We start from the raw sequence: 15928 nt of genomic DNA on the forward strand, positions 1-15928 counted from the left end.
TAAACTCACCAGTTACATCAACCCCTAACAAGAGAGTCATTCTGTCATTTGAAACTTTGAAGCCAAGCATGGCTCTAGCTATGAAAAGTCCTAAATGGCATCTTCTTCCAAATAAGGCTATTTCATTTACATTGAAAATGTATTGTTTAGTGTAGCCACCTTAATCAGTTACCTTAGCTAAGAGATTCTGAATAACTTGCTGCAGCTTCCACATCAGCAGTTTCTGCTTCATGTTGACTTTTATGTTGTGGAGATGACTTCTTTCCTTCAAACCTCATGAATCTACATCTGCTAGCTTTCACCTTTTCATCTGCAACTTTCTTACCTCTCTCTGCCTTCATAGAATTAAGGAAAGTGAGGGCCTTGCTCTGTATTAGGTTTTGGCTTAAAGGAATGTTGTGCCTGGTTTGATCTTCTATCCAGACCACTAAAACTTTCTTCAAAGCAGCAATAAGGCTGTTTAACTTTTTTATCATTCTCGTGTTCAAAGGAATAGCACTTTTCCTTCAAGAACTTTTCCTTTACATTCACAACTTGACTGTTTCGTGCAAGAGGCCTAGTTTTCAGCCTCGCTCATCTTTTGGCATGCATTCCCCATTAAGCCTAATCATTTTTAGCTTTTGATTTAAAGTGAGAGATGTAAAACTCTGACTTTACTTAAACATTTCGAGGCTCTTATAGGGTTATTAATTGGCTTCATTTCAGTATTTTTGTGTCTGAAAAAATAGGAAGGCCCAAGGAAAGGGAAAGGGAAAGCGGAATGACTGGTTGGTGCAGCAATCAGAACATACACAACACTTATGAATTAAGTTTGCTGTCTTGTATGGGCGTGGTTCATGCTGCCGCAAAACAGTTACAATAGTAACATCAAAGATTATGGATTACAGATCTCCGTAACAGATATAATACTACTACTAATAAAATTTTAAATATTATAAGAATTACCAAAATGTGACACAGGGATATGTAGGCATGCTATTGAAAAAAAATGGCACTGATAGACTTGCAAGGTTGCCACAAACCTTCAATTTGTAAAAATCACAGTATCAGCAAAGTACAATAAAGCAAAGTGCAACAAAAGGAGATATGTCTGTATTAATTTCCTGTTGCTGCTGTAACTAATTACCAAAAACCATGACTTAAAACACACAAATATATTAATATACAGTTCTGGAGTTCAGAAACCTCAAAGGGATTTTACAGGGATAAAATCAAGTTGTCAGGATTGCCTTTCTTCTGCAGACTCTAGGGGAGAAACCTTTCCTTGCCTTTTCTAGCTTAAATAGAGGTAACCTGAATTCTTTGGCTCACAGCCTCACATCACTCCATGCTTTCATCATCACATCTTCTCCTGCCTTACTCTTCCCGATATAAGTACTTTCATGATTGACTTTTTGTGACTGAGAATGTCAACTTCTAGTCCTGTCAGTTACTTGGTCCCCAGCTTAAGTTCACTTGAGTATATTACTGTTATCAAGCAAAAGACATTTTTCTTTTCATGTTGGCAGAATTGCTGATTAAATTCACCTTTGTGGGTAGCACAGTGCTCTTGTGCATATGATGCTTTCACTGCTGTCTCATTATTGTTTTTGGATTCCCGTTTCTAGTCCCCAGAGCCAAGGAAAATCATTTGTATGTCCAGAGAAGACTTTACACAGAAGATGACAGAGATTGTTGGTTGGGGCACGAAGGAAGAATACGGGGAGCTCTTTGACAAAGTGGATGTGGCCCAAGACGGCTTCATTAATTGGGACAAGCTGACTTCCTTTATACTGCTAGAGCTTAACAAGCAAGATGAACGAGCAAAGGCAACTGTGGTGCCCCAGTGGAAGGATCTGGAATTCCTCCCAGTAAAACACAAGGACAACATTCAAAAAGTAATTTTCTTAAAAAGTTCAAGTCATTATCTGACGATTAGTAAAGAAGGTTTATTAGCAATCTGGGGAGAGAATTTAAAGCTGCAAGAAACATTCCCCATCACTTCAGATGCCACCAAGCTCAAACACCTGTGGGTGACAAGCCTGGTTTCTCTGGAAAATGTAAACAAGGTACAGACTCTTTATAAAAATAATTACTGCTTGTAAAAGAGGAAAAAGTTATGGGGTGGGACTCCTGGCTAGCAGTAACAGAAAGCTATATTACTCTTGGTGGCTTTCTCCTGACCTGGAGGGAGAACAGGTAGTGCCAACAGAACTACATGATTTCCCAAGCTGTTCTCTTGGGTGCCTTGTAAGGACACTGTGACTGATGGCTCAGATTCCTGGCTCTGTCTTCAATGAGGCCATGCTTCATTATTAGCTTATAAGAACTTTACTCCTGTATAGTTTACAGCAGGATCATGGATCTATATGTAGAACTGAGAGGCTATTACTGTGCATGGCAGGATTCAGTGCAATTAAGGAGAACTGCTTATCTAATTTTGATCACTGTACTAGTCAGTATCTTCATTCTAATAGGGCCTACTGGGTCTAAACATCTTCATATACCTATACCTCTCAGAAAGATAACATACTGTGAGTAAAATAATTTTGACATGGAAGGTTGGATCTTGAAGAATCTACATGTTAATATTTCATATTAAGCAGAAGGCAGATTTTACTATGAAAATTTTCAAGTGCATGCACAAGCAGAGAGAATAGTATTAGAAACCTGATATACTCAGTATTCACTCAATAATTTTCAATTCACAGCCAATCTTGTTTCATCTATACCTCCCCCTTAAGATCCAAAACATTATATTATTTCATCTGTAAATATTTCTGTATTTCTAAAAGATGTCTCTATTTTAGCATAGCCAAAATACCGCTATCACACTTAATATCCATAGCAATATTGTCTTAGTATCATGAAATATCCAGTCATGTACATATTTTCCTGATTATCTTATTAATAATTTATTTCAATGAAGATCTGAATAAGGTCCAAATATTGTGAATGGTTAATATGTCTCTTTTGATACACATGCTTTTCTTTTTTCCTGCTTTTTTTTTTTTTTTTTTGCAAATTTTGGCTGTTGCTGTTGATGTTTTTGTTAAAGAAACCAAGGTTTGTCCTTTAGAATTTTCCACAGTCTGGATTTCACAGATTGTGTCTACATGGTGTTGTTTAATATGTCCAGCCATTCCGTGATTTTTCTAGTGAATTGGTAGTCAAGTGTAAAGCCTTGTGTTAGTTTGTTTAGAACAGATGGCTATGTGTTCTTCAGCTAGTAGGTATTAAATACCTGGTTCTTCCTCTTCTTGAGATGTTAGCAGTTATTGCTGACTATTCCTAAATCCATGAATTTTTTTAGGGGTCAGAAGATGATATTCTAATTTCACAATTTCCTTTTCCTTTAAGCTAGAATACCTTATAAAAAAGAAATAATCCCATTAATTGTTTAGTCATCATGTGATACAAATTAAAGGCAGAATAAATGCCTAATTTTTCACGTTTTTTGCCAGTTTTCAAAATAATGAGCTGGTTTTCTAATATTGTCTAAAAATAAACAATGAGTACTATTATTATTATTATCAGTATAATTAAAAAATCATGGGTTTAAAATTTTTGATTTGTTTTAATCTACTGAGTTGTTATCCCATACCAGAAATTGCACCCTCTTTAGAGAGTGGGAACAATGCAGGTTGGCTTCTGAGTCTTTTTATAATCCTGACAGCACTTGAAAGCTTCTTTGTTTCCTGGTATGACAAAATGTTCTAGAATCATCTTGTGTATTTCCTATGCCAGACCTAAAATCAGCATTTCTCCAAAAAGGCAAGTTATTTTTAGTGGGAAAATGTATGCTCTATTGTTTGGAACCACAAATCATTCTCATCCTCAGTAGCTTCCTATGCCCTTATCTATTCATCCTCTCAAAATCACCATGGAGTAGTTATTATTCCCACTTCACAAATGAGAGATGGAGCAAAGAGAAGTTGTATAATTTACCCTCAGTCACAAAGGATGTAATCAGGGTTGCCAAGACTTGTAAACTGAGGTAGGCCAACTTTAGACCTGGGCTTCAGTCTTTGCTGCCTCTATAGTGGCTGCTGACATGAGATCCAATTCCTTTTTGCTAAGTATCTAGTGCTAATATTTAACTTGTATGAATTAAAAGATATAGTCCAGATGATTTTTTTATATCTGTTTGCAGTGTGCTGTTATTATTATATGATATTTCTGTTGCACTATTTCTTCTTTTCAGCACTGAACTAAAATCTTAGTGTTTCTTTTGTGCTTACTCAATATAGAATCTTAAAGAATGTTGCTTTTGTTCTTTTTGAAACAGATTTATTGAAATATAATTATACAAAATACACTGCACATATGAAAGTGTCCCAAGTTCATAGATTTTAACACATACATGACCTGTGAAAAATCAACAGTATGAAGAAGACAATGAACATATTAATCACCCTCAGAAATTTCCTTGCAGTGTTTTGTAACTCCCCCCATCCCTTTTTTGTTAAGCAAGCACTGATCTGCTTTCGGTCACTATAGATTAATTTGGATTTTCTAGAGTTTTGTATAATTGGCACCATACTGTGTGTACTCCTTTTTTTCTTTTTCTTTCTTTTTCTTTTTTTTTAACATGGCATAACTATTTTGAGAATTATCCATGTTTTGAGGTATACTACTAGTTTTTATTGCTCTGCAGCATTCCATTTTGTGGATACGGCCTCACAAACATTTGGTATGATCAGTTATTTTCTCTCTCAATTTTAGCCATTTTAAAAGGCCTGCATTTAGATCTTATTATGGCTTTAATTCATATTTAACTAGTGACTAATGATGTTAAGCATATTTTCACGTGCTGGTTTGCTACCTGTACATCTTCTTTTGTAATATGTCTATCCAAATCTTTTCCAATTTTTTATTAAGGTTGTTATCTTATTATTGAGTTTCGAGAGTTTTTATATATTCTGGGTAGATAGATTTATCAGATGGATACTTTGCAAAACCTGCATCTCAGTTTTTACATTCTCTTAACATTGCCTTTGGTAATTTCATTTTTAGATTGTTCATTGTATAGAAATACAATAGATTTTTCAAAAATGATAATATATTCTGCATCTTTCTGAAGTCATGTGTTAGTTCTGTAGTGTTTTTGAGCATTTCTAAAATTTCCTATATATAGTATCATGTTATCTCCAAATAGATATAGAGATCTAGTTTAACTTCCTCCTTTTCAATATTGATATTTTAAATTTTCATTTTATTGCTTAATTTATCTGGCTAGAAACTCCATACCATATTAAATAGAAGTGGTGAGAGTGAACATCCTTGTCTTGTTTCTGATCTTATGGGGAATATATGTATTTTTTCACCAATATGTGTGATGTCAGCTGTAGGATTTTTGTTGTTGTTGTTGTTGTTGTAGTAGTATATGCTGTTTATGAGGTTGAAGAAATTCTCTTCTATTTCTGGTTTGTTGAGTGTTTTTATCATGAAAATGTGTTGGATTTTGTCAAATGCATTGTTTGCATCTACTGAGATTACCATATAGCTTTTGTCTTTTATTCTATTAATATGATGTATTACACTGATTGATTTTTGCATGTTAAACAAACCTTGTTTTCCTGGGATAAATATTACTTTGCTATGATGTGTAAACTTTTTTGTATGTTGCTAAATTCTCTTTGCTAGTATTTAGTTCAGTATACATTTTACATTTATATTAAGAGGTATAGATCTGCAGTTTTCTATTCTTGTGATGTCTTTCTCTGGTTTCAGTATTAGGGTAATCCTGGCCTGATAAAATGATTTGGGAGGTGTTACCTTCGCTGTAATTTTTTGGAAGAGTTTGAGAAGTATTGGTATTATTTTCCTTGAAACGTTTGGTGGAATTTATCAGTGAAGCCATCTAGTTGAGGATTTTCTTTGTGACACTTTTTTTGACTATTAATTTAATCTTTCATTCATCATAGTTCTGTTGATATTTTCTGTCTTATTGAGTTGGTTTACATAGTTTTTGTTTCCTGAAATTTATGCATTTCATAAATGTTAACTAATTTCTTGGTATATAATAATTTTAATATCTTACTAATACTTTTTTATTTCTGCAACGTCGATGGCACTGTCCACTCTTTTATTTCTGATTTTAATAATTTATATCATCTCTTTTTTTCTTTCTTTCTTTTTTTTTTTTTTTGAGACGGAGTCTCACGCTATCTCCCAGGCTGGATGGAGTGCAGTGGCAGGATCTCGGCTCACTGCAAGCTCTGCCTCCCAGATTCACGCCATTCTCCTGCCTCAACCTCCTGAGCAGCTGGGACTACAGGCACCCGCCACCATGCCTGGCTAATTTTTTGTGTTTTTAGTAGACATGGGGTTTCACCGTCTTTGCCAGGATGGTCTCCATCTCCTGACCTCGTGATCCACCCGTCTCAGCCTCCAAAAGTGCTGAGATTACAGGCATGAGTCATCGCGCCTGGCCTATCATCTCTTTTTTTTTGGTTAGTCTAGCTAAAGTTTTGCCAATTTTGTTTATCTTTTCAAAGAACTAATTTGATTTCGTTGTTTTTCTCTATTGCTTTTTCATTCTCTATTTGCTTTATTTCTGTACTAATTTAATTTTTTTCTTCCTTCTGCTGGCTTTGGATTTAGGTTGCTCTTCTTTTTCTGGTTTCTTAAGATGGAAAGTTAGGTTATTGATTTCAGATTTTTTTTAGATTGATGTTTGCAAATATAAATTTTACTCTAGACATTGTTTTTACTCTATTCCATAAGTTTTTTGTATGTTGTGTTTTTGTTTTCATTCATCTGAGTGTATTTTTTTCATGTCTTTTGTGATTTCTTCTTTGACCCATTGGTTACTTAGAAGTGTGTTGTTTTATTTCCATGTAGCTGTGAATTTCCCAAATTTTGTTTGGTTGAATGATACTTCTAATTTCATTCCATTGTGTTTGGAGAATGTAATTTATATAATTTCTAATCTTTTAAATTTATTGAGATTTGCTTTATCACCTAATATATGGTCTACCCTGGAGAATGTGCTGTGTGCACTTGAGAAGAAATGCATCCTGCTGAGGTTGGAATGGAGTGTTCTTTAGACATACCTGAGATCTAGTTGGTTTATAGTGTTTGTCAAGTCTTCATTTTCTTACCGATCTTCAGCTCAGTTGTTCTATCTGTTATTGAAAGTAGAGTATTGAAATCTCCAACTGTTATTGTTGAAATGCCTACTCTGTCTTCAATAATTTTAGTTTTCGCTTCATGTGTTATGGGGCTATACTGTTAGAAAAATGGCAGATGTAAATCTTACCTTTTCAGTAATTATATCAATGGACTAACCACTCCAATTAAAGGGCAAAGATTGGTAGAATGGTGATTTTAATAATTTATACATGTTTCTTAAAATTCTCTATTTGATGAGACATCATTCTCATTTCTTTCTTTCTCTCTTTCTTTCTTTCTTTCTTTCTTCTTTCTTTCTTTCTTCTTTCTTTCTTTCTTTCTTTTTTAAAGATGGGAGTCTCGCTATGTTGCCCAGGCTGTTCTTGAACTCCTGGCCTCAAGCAATCCTCCTGTATTGGCCTCTCAAAGTGGTAAGATTACAGACATGAGCCATCACACCCAGCCACATACTTTCCTTTACTTCTTTAGACCTTGTTTTATTTAGTTGTTTGAATATATATATATGTATGTATGTGTGTGCATGTGTGTGTGTATGTGTGTGTGTATATATATATGTTGAATTGAAGTCTTTTTCTAGTAAATCCAATGTGTGAATCTTCACAGGGACATTTTCTATTGACTTATTTTTATGTTGTTAAATATTTTCCCCTTTCTCATATAGCCTTTAGGGTTTTCTCTGACTTCGGATAAAGCTACTTATAGAGTCTGTATCAAATAATTTCCATGAAAGTCTCTATTTGCATCATAAAACATGGTTTGTAAAGTTTCTGGTATGACTGTATAATGCCATATCTTTGTGCCTTAGTCTCTCCTATGTGATTAGAGGTCTAGTCGCCCATGGATGGGGATGTTGGTGAGCGTGTGGAATAGGGATAGGAAATAAAGCATGTTCAAATGCCTCTAAAAGGAAAAGTTTCTTCTTGGCTAGATTCCACAGTTAGGATAAAGTACATTTGTGCCACTGTTCTTTGCTTCTGTAATACTGTTAAGGATCCTCAGAGAACAAAGTTTGATTTGGCAATTAGAGTGGCATGTCTGCTTTGCATATTAATTTCGCTAAATCCATCAGAATTACTTTCTGATTTTCTACTCTGCTACTTTAGATAGCAGTGGCTTTTACAAGTAAAGAGATTTGTTTCTATGATCTGCTGTCCAAAGAAGAATTTGCTTGCCAGTACAAACTCCAAGGCCTGAAAGGAACACCAATTTGTATGGATTATTGGTATGATCCTCTTGATGCCAATAAATCAATTCTTTCTTTTGGGGATATAACTGGAAAGGTAAGTGAGGGTAGATTAAGATTTAATACTATGGATTTAATCATCAAACTGTAGTTTAAAATAGAAATTAAAATGCAATGAGTGTGACCTCCAAATTTAATTACATTATGGCTTATATGTACATTGGACATGGAAGAGATGGATTAGGTCACAGTTTGTCTTCTTGCTTACAAAAACAAATCTTAATTGTGTGTGTGGGTTTGTTTGTTTTTTGGTCTGTCTATAGTCTCGCTTTTCTCATTTAGAAAAAAAGATCTTCCTAACCTTTTTCACCATAGGATGCTTAATTTATTAGATCCCAATATGAATAAATGTTTAATATTAAATGATTACATTTATTCCTCAAAATGCTTTCAAATTTATTGTTCTGGTTTTCCTACATAGAGTATTGGGTTTCTCAGTACCAATTTCCTAGTGAGTGCCCATTGCCTGTATCATATAACAAAAGGATTAGAGATGGCAGCTCTGAAACCTAGATATTGGATACAAATATTTCTGTCTTCCTATCAAATTTCACCCGACCTATGAAAAATTATTACTTACTGAATGAAACTAGAATATATCTGTGACCTCTGAAGTAGGCTAATTTAAACAATTTCCTTTTGTAATTGTGAAAGGTTTTCATTCTTACTATTTTAACGACGAATGTGTCTTAAAAACAAGTAAAAGACTTCCCTTTAGTAATTGTGTCACCAACCTAATAATTGTTCTGTTTTTTAGTATAATAGCCTGCATCCTTTAAATAGTATTGAAGAAATTCTTATTAAATTAAGAGCTATTCCTTATTAAACTAAAATAACACAGAATCTTCTTGCAACAATTATCCTGTCCATGACTGTTGTTCTTTCAATGTCTCCATCAAGGTTCAAGCAATTGCTTTCACAGCAGCCTTGATTTCCCTGTTTGAACGGCCTGCTAGTGCATGTGAAGATGGAGAAGCCACCATGACCATTAACTGGGCAGAGCTGCTCTCTGGATGTCACAAATGTTGCCACATATTAGAGCATAAACTTCATCAAGGAGACTGGGTCAGGCAAGGTATTGAATTTGAACAGTAATGAAAGTAAATGGTCACCTCTGACTTGTACATTTATATTATTTGATGAAAATGCTTCACACAAAATGTTTAAGTCTAGAAACCAATAACTGGTTCTCTGGAGGTTGTGGCCTGCACTCTGCTATCCCTTGAATGCTGGCAGGGATTCTTTTTCTTTTTTTCCTTCTGAATTTATGCCTCATACAATTAATTCAGGTGACCAATGTGCTCAAGAAATCTTAAGAGAAAGAAAAACATTGTTGTAGAATTCATTTAGCTTCAACTCAACTCTGATCCTAGCTAACCTCATCTAGTTACATTCAGGGCTGTTTAATAAAAGAAATTAACAAGTTCCCTCAAGAACATTCCTTTGTTTTCTTTATGTTCTCATGGGAAGCATATTAGTTTGACTGCCTTTAAAATTGAATCGTCTTAATTTTCTTTTTTTGATGTAATGACCGAATTTCTCTAATCTAGAGTACTTGAGTAGTGGTTCTTTGTGTAATAAGACTATGTTATAAAATCAGTGTCTATAGAAAACCAGAACTTTCTTAAAACCTAGTCACCAATGAATTAGTTTCATAAAATATCTTAATTTTATCTGATGGCTCAAGATTCAAATGTACAATATCTGCACTAATATTTCTTTGTTTAAATACTAATGAGTATGATAATTTTCTCATTTCTAAATTGCTGCATTAAAGAATGTCCACTGAAAAGAATGAAAATTAACAATCTCATTGACTTTAATGAAATTTGATGAGATTAATGTTATTGGTCTATTCCTAATATAGTTTGAAGAAGAGACAGTCAACATGGATCCAACTGTTGGCTTTTATGGTAATTTCACCCTCTTTGGGTTTCAGAAGGTTGAAACGAATTCTTTAATGTATGCCCACAGTAATAATTTCCTATGTGAGGAACTATGTGCTCTGCATTTTTTTATTTTATATAAATCATACCATGCCTTTAGTACCTTCTATACATTTTAAAATTCTGGCATGATATTAATTGCAGGAAAAACAAAAGATGACAGTTTTTGGTCATCTACTAAGTGTGACAGGCAGAAAATTATGTGTTAAGTTTTCATAACATGAAAATGAGAATCAGAGTTTTAAAAATATCCAGAATGGAGCTATTTCAACTTCTTCTGAAAAACATTATATTTTTTTATTTGTATTCATATTCATTTGTTCTTTAGATACATATGCCAAAGACTAGATTATAATAATAAAGTGATAGTTCTTGAAAGTTACTCCCAGTAGGTTCTCTGAAATTTAATGTATTATTTGAGTCAATAATCTTAAATTAATATGAGTAAATACAGAGAAGCCTATAGAAAGCTGTCTTAGAAAGGGTTGGAGAGATAACAAGTAAGGCTTTTAAATTATGATTGTCTTTTCCGATGATGCATTATATCTATATACTCTCATGTTTAAGAAGAGAATGGGAAAGCTCTCACTGCAGACTCTGCCTCAATTTTATTTAAGGTTCTCAAAAAATCAACCATACCAATGAAGTAACCTATCAGTGAGCATTTATCTCTTAAGTTATAGGACAAGGATTGTTCTCTAGGTCAATGCTGATTTGCTACTTATCATGTGTCCATCAGAGCATTCTGATCTTTGATTCCCTCCTCTACTGACAAATGAACGTGGGAATTTAGTTTAGTATTAGCAGTGGAGATTCACGTTTATGACCTAAGGAATCCAATTTCACAGTCTGGCGTCAAATCACTGCAAAGTAGGAATTGGCTACAGAGAAGTTATATATATATATAAAGACCTATGTATGTAATACAAATTAGATATATATATATACACATACATACATATATAGTTAAGAATCTTTGCTATCTTATTCATGTTACATATTTCTCAGTTCTTTGATTAAAAAATTCATTATAATCAAGTAGATAATTTTTGGGACAACAACAGGAATACACACAAACACATTTACTTTAAACAGTTTATTTGAATTATGGACTGGAATGTCAATCAACAATTATTTATTTATCTTTTATGTGTCTTAAAATGGTCTTAGACATTTGAGACTATAGAAGAAAGATTAATTATAGACTCAACACTCAGAAAACTTAATAACTGAAAGAAATAGAAACTAATACAAGTCACCTTATTAGAACATTGTTCAGTGGTACTGAAAATTAACTACTAAACCTTATAAACAAGATTTTGACTCCTACAGTAGTTCTTAAGCCTAAAAAGCCATAAGAAAAAGCCTTAAGGATTAGTGGTGGTACTTGAAGGATGGATGAGGGAGAGAAAAAGAGAACATGGGCAACATGAACAAAAGTAGGCAAGCGGACACAATGATGACAGAAGGAGAGGTAGACATGAATAGATCAGACACTGAATATTAGGGAAATAGAAACAAATAGGTCATATGGGAACATAACGTTGGAAGATATGGGCCGTGAAACATTGAAGGCTTTTGAGGAAACTTGGACAGACCCAATGCAGACAGCATTTAGGAAAAGTTTACTTGGTAGTTTGTTCAGCATGGATTGGAGGAGAAAGAAACTGCAATCAGACTGGCTAGTTAGAAGGTTTTTGATCATTAGAAAATGGAAATGATAAAGAAAGGACAGAAACAGGCAGCTCTCTGAAGCAACCATCTTCAGGATTTGAGGTCTAAAAATGTGGAATGATAAACTATCTTAGGATGTCTTATACAACTTTCCACTTCTAGCTAGGGAATTTTTTATTTGAAGATTACAGATCCCTACCTGGCCCAATGCACAGACTCTTCACAGCTCATCTTCTCCTCCTCCGGAGGATTCTTCATTCTGAGATACCCCAGATTCTGCAACCAAAGACGAGTATTTCTTTTAAAAAATGTTTTTGAAGTTTCTTTTGTTTATTTGTTTGAGATGGACTCTCACTCACTGTGTCACCCAGGCTGGAGTTCAGTGGTCCGATCTCGGCTCACTGCAATCTCTGCCTCCCAGGTTCAGCGATTCTCATGCCTCAGCCTCCCGAGTAGCTGGGATTACAGGCACATGTCATCACGCCCGGCTAATTTTTATATTTTTCGTAGAGACGGGGTTTCACTGTGTTGACCAGGCTGGTCTCGAACTCCTGACCTCAAGTAATCCGCCCATCTGGGCCTCCCAAAGTGCTGGGATTATAGGTGTCAGCCACCATGTCTGGCCTACCACAGAAGAGTCTTTCTTGCCAACGTTTTTCCTGAAACGTCCTTTATTTTTTGCCACTTCACCTTACATCAAACTCTTTATTTTGCCTCTTCCTCTGTCTAATTCAGATGGACTCTTCATTGCATTATTTGCAAGGTTCTCAATTTTGGCATTGCTCCTGAATTCTTCTTCAAAATCTTGCTTTGCAATGCTGCCCACCCTGTGAACCAAACCTACCAATTTCTGTACCCACGTTAGAATTTGGGTCCTGCCTCTTAACTTCCCAAGCCTAGAAGGAAATTTGAATGCCCCACATGAAAATTACATTTACATATAAATGGAAATTAAAACATCCTTCTTGGGGCAATTTACCTTAGTATCTACTATAACACAGAATACAATGTTTTATAAGATTTTCTCTTTATCGCTGATTTTAAGCCATTTGATTATGATGTACCTTAGTTTTTCCTGGGGTGTATGTGTATATGTGTATGTGTTTATACTGGTTAAAATTCATTAAAATGCTTGGATTTGTGAATCTGTAGTTTTCATTAAACTTTGAAATTTTTCTATTGTTATTTTTTCAAAATTTTCTTTCTTCTCTCTCTCTCTCTCTCTTTTTTCTCTAGGACTCCAATTATTTGCCTTTCCACAATTCTGTCCCATATTTTCTAGCTGCCTTATGGTCCTCTAACTCTAATCTTTGTTTCTCCAACTCTGGAGATTGCTAGGCTCTGTGTGGTTTCCTGCTATGTGTGCTGATAGTTTGGAAATTTCTTCCAAGAAAGTCAGAGCAATTGTAGGGCCCACTTCATTTGTTTCTCTTCCTTCAGGGTTCACAGTTCTACTTTGCCTACTGTCAAAATCTGAAAATATTGTTGCTAATATTTGTCCAGTTTTCCAGTTGTTTATGGTGAGAGATTAAATTCGGTGCTTGTTATGCCATCATGGCTGGAAGCAGAAATCCAGCACAGTGCTTTTTAAATAGTGAATATACAATAAATATTTGTCAATCAGTTAGTCTCTTTCTTTTGTTGAGATCTTCCAGTCACCTTAACACCCTTTACCAGCTGCAAGGATAGGAACTTCTATGTGATGTTCACCCAAAAAACATTTGCTAGGTAATTACTATGTAATAGGCACCATACTGAGCACTAGCATATTTCAGCTGAATTCTGTTATCTAGATCCATCCCAAGAAACTTAACTTCTAACATCCGACTAACTAAGATTTTTAAATAATCACTTCAGGGTTTGTTTATTATCATGTTCACTTTGAAGCACTCAAAACTAAGCAGCCAGTCAGTAACCCTTAACAAAGTATCCTCTGCACATGGTATTGTATACTAGGAGCTCTGTGATAATTATTGTAGGGAACAATGGATAATTTATTTATCAAAAGATGCTGGAGTGAGTGTCTTGTTGAGATTGGTTAAGGGCAGAGAAGAACTGGAAGCTTATCTATTGATGCTGAGAAACTGAGCAGTATTTTAATATTAGTGTATGCCAAAATGAACTATCTGAAGTCCCGTGAAAGCATTATATTAATTTTCTTCTTCCTTTTTTCTTTTTAAAAGAATTACACTTGTGTCTCTAATTAATAATTCCTATTAGTTTCCTCTATGGGATTTTATGTTTTGATTTTAAGCAAAAAAAGCCATTTTGCAATTTGACTTTGAAGGTCTTAGATAAATTATTGGGTGAATTTTCACAAGAAAAGAGAAATATCAAAATAAATTATGTTAATATTTGTAGAGTTTCTTTCTTTCTTTCTTTTTCTTTTCTTTTTTTTTTTTAATGGAGAGCCAGGAGTGGTGGTCCATGCCTGTAATCCTAGCATTTCAGGAGGCCAAGGTGGGTAGATTGTTTGAGCCTAGGAGTTTTAGACCAGCCTGAGCAACAAGGCAAAACCCTGTCTCTATAAAAACCACAAAAATTAGCTGGGTGTGGTGGCATAGGCCTGTAGCCCTAGCTACCCAGGAGGCCAAGGCTGGAAGGATCACCCAGCCCAGGAGATTGAGGCTGCAGTGAGCCGTGATCACCACTATACTCCTCAAGTACCTCTGAAAGGTGAATATGCTTCAGTCCTAACCAACGAAAGAATGCCTTTTCTTAGATTTAATAATAGAGATTAGAAACTTAAATATGACTTTTGGTTGTTGTTTGAAGCTCAGTTATTTCAATACGAGAAAAGAGAGGAAGACTGAATGAGGAAGGCAGAAGGAGGAAAGGCAGGATGGATTCAAATGTAATAGAGTGGGATTTGTAGTTGTTTTGGATTCTGCTCCTTTGTCTGCAAGATTTGCTGTACCAGGAGCGAGCAACCAATGGCTGTTTAATTTGGGATTCTCTTTACCCCAGTAACATGATTTGATATTCTTAGAACTCTTCATGAAATATTTTTGGTGATTTTTGTCTCAGTGTGAGGAGGGAATATACAGTTGAGAAAAGAAAGAAACCCATGAGCAAATATGCTAATAATTTGTATTGACGCTAAGGATAAAATATCTGTAAAAATGAAATGTCACAAGAAAAACTCAGTTTCAGACATAAGAGTATTAGCATACTGCTTTAAGATAAGGTTCAAATTTCTTATTTAAAACTTTGAAGGAGTGAATGTTTTCATCTTCTCTGAGTGGTTCTGTGTCATGTTTTAGTGGAAAAATAATTACATTCTGAAATGCTTGTAAAGTAATTATAGAGATTTTGTGTAATAGTGCTAAGATATAAATGTCTTGAATTTCAGAGAATTTTCCTTTTTAATAATTTTCTCCTCATATAGCCAGTATCATTGGAAACCTTGGAAACCATAGTCTGGGAATGCAGATATTGAAAGAATGAGGCCGTGAGCATTGTCTCATGCCTGTAATTGCAGCATTTGGGCAGGCTGAGGTGGGCAGATCACCTGAGTTCAGGAATTCGAGACCAGCCTGGCCAACATGGAGAAACCCTGTCTCTACTAAAAATACAAAAATTAGCCAGGTGTGATGGCGGGCGCCTGTAATCCCAGCTACTTGGGAGGCTGAGGCATGAGAATTGCTTGAACCTGGGAGGCAGAGGTTGCAGTGAGCTGAGATTACACCGTTGCCCATTGCACTCCAGCCTGGGTGACAGATCAAGACTCCATCTCCGGGGCGGCGGGGGTTGGGGAGGAAAGAAAGAAAAAATGAACATGAAATTGCCAGCAACGAAAGTCATTGATATTTTATTGCGTTGAAAATATTTTCTCCCATTTGACCAGGGCTAGAAGAAGACACAAAACAGTTTGAACTGTTAACAAAATCACTAATTGCTTTTTTTGCTTTTTTTTTTTTTTTTTTTTGAGACAGTCTTGCTCTGTCAC

General features: G+C 35.0%; 1 protein-coding gene across 1 annotated transcript in view; it reads left to right on the forward strand.

Moving 5' to 3' along the window:
• WDR49 (WD repeat domain 49) overlaps nt 1–15928 on the forward strand; it is a 183541-nt gene that overhangs the window by 24662 nt on the left and 142951 nt on the right. The window contains exons 2-4 of the mRNA XM_037988593.2: nt 1608–2048; nt 8220–8396; nt 9260–9434. Coding sequence (XP_037844521.2) covers nt 1608–2048; nt 8220–8396; nt 9260–9434 — 793 coding nt within the window. The remainder of the gene's footprint in view (nt 1–1607; nt 2049–8219; nt 8397–9259; nt 9435–15928) is intronic.

Source organism: Chlorocebus sabaeus, chromosome 15, assembly GCF_047675955.1.
Source record: "Chlorocebus sabaeus isolate Y175 chromosome 15, mChlSab1.0.hap1, whole genome shotgun sequence".
NCBI classification, from domain to species: domain Eukaryota; kingdom Metazoa; phylum Chordata; class Mammalia; order Primates; family Cercopithecidae; genus Chlorocebus; species Chlorocebus sabaeus.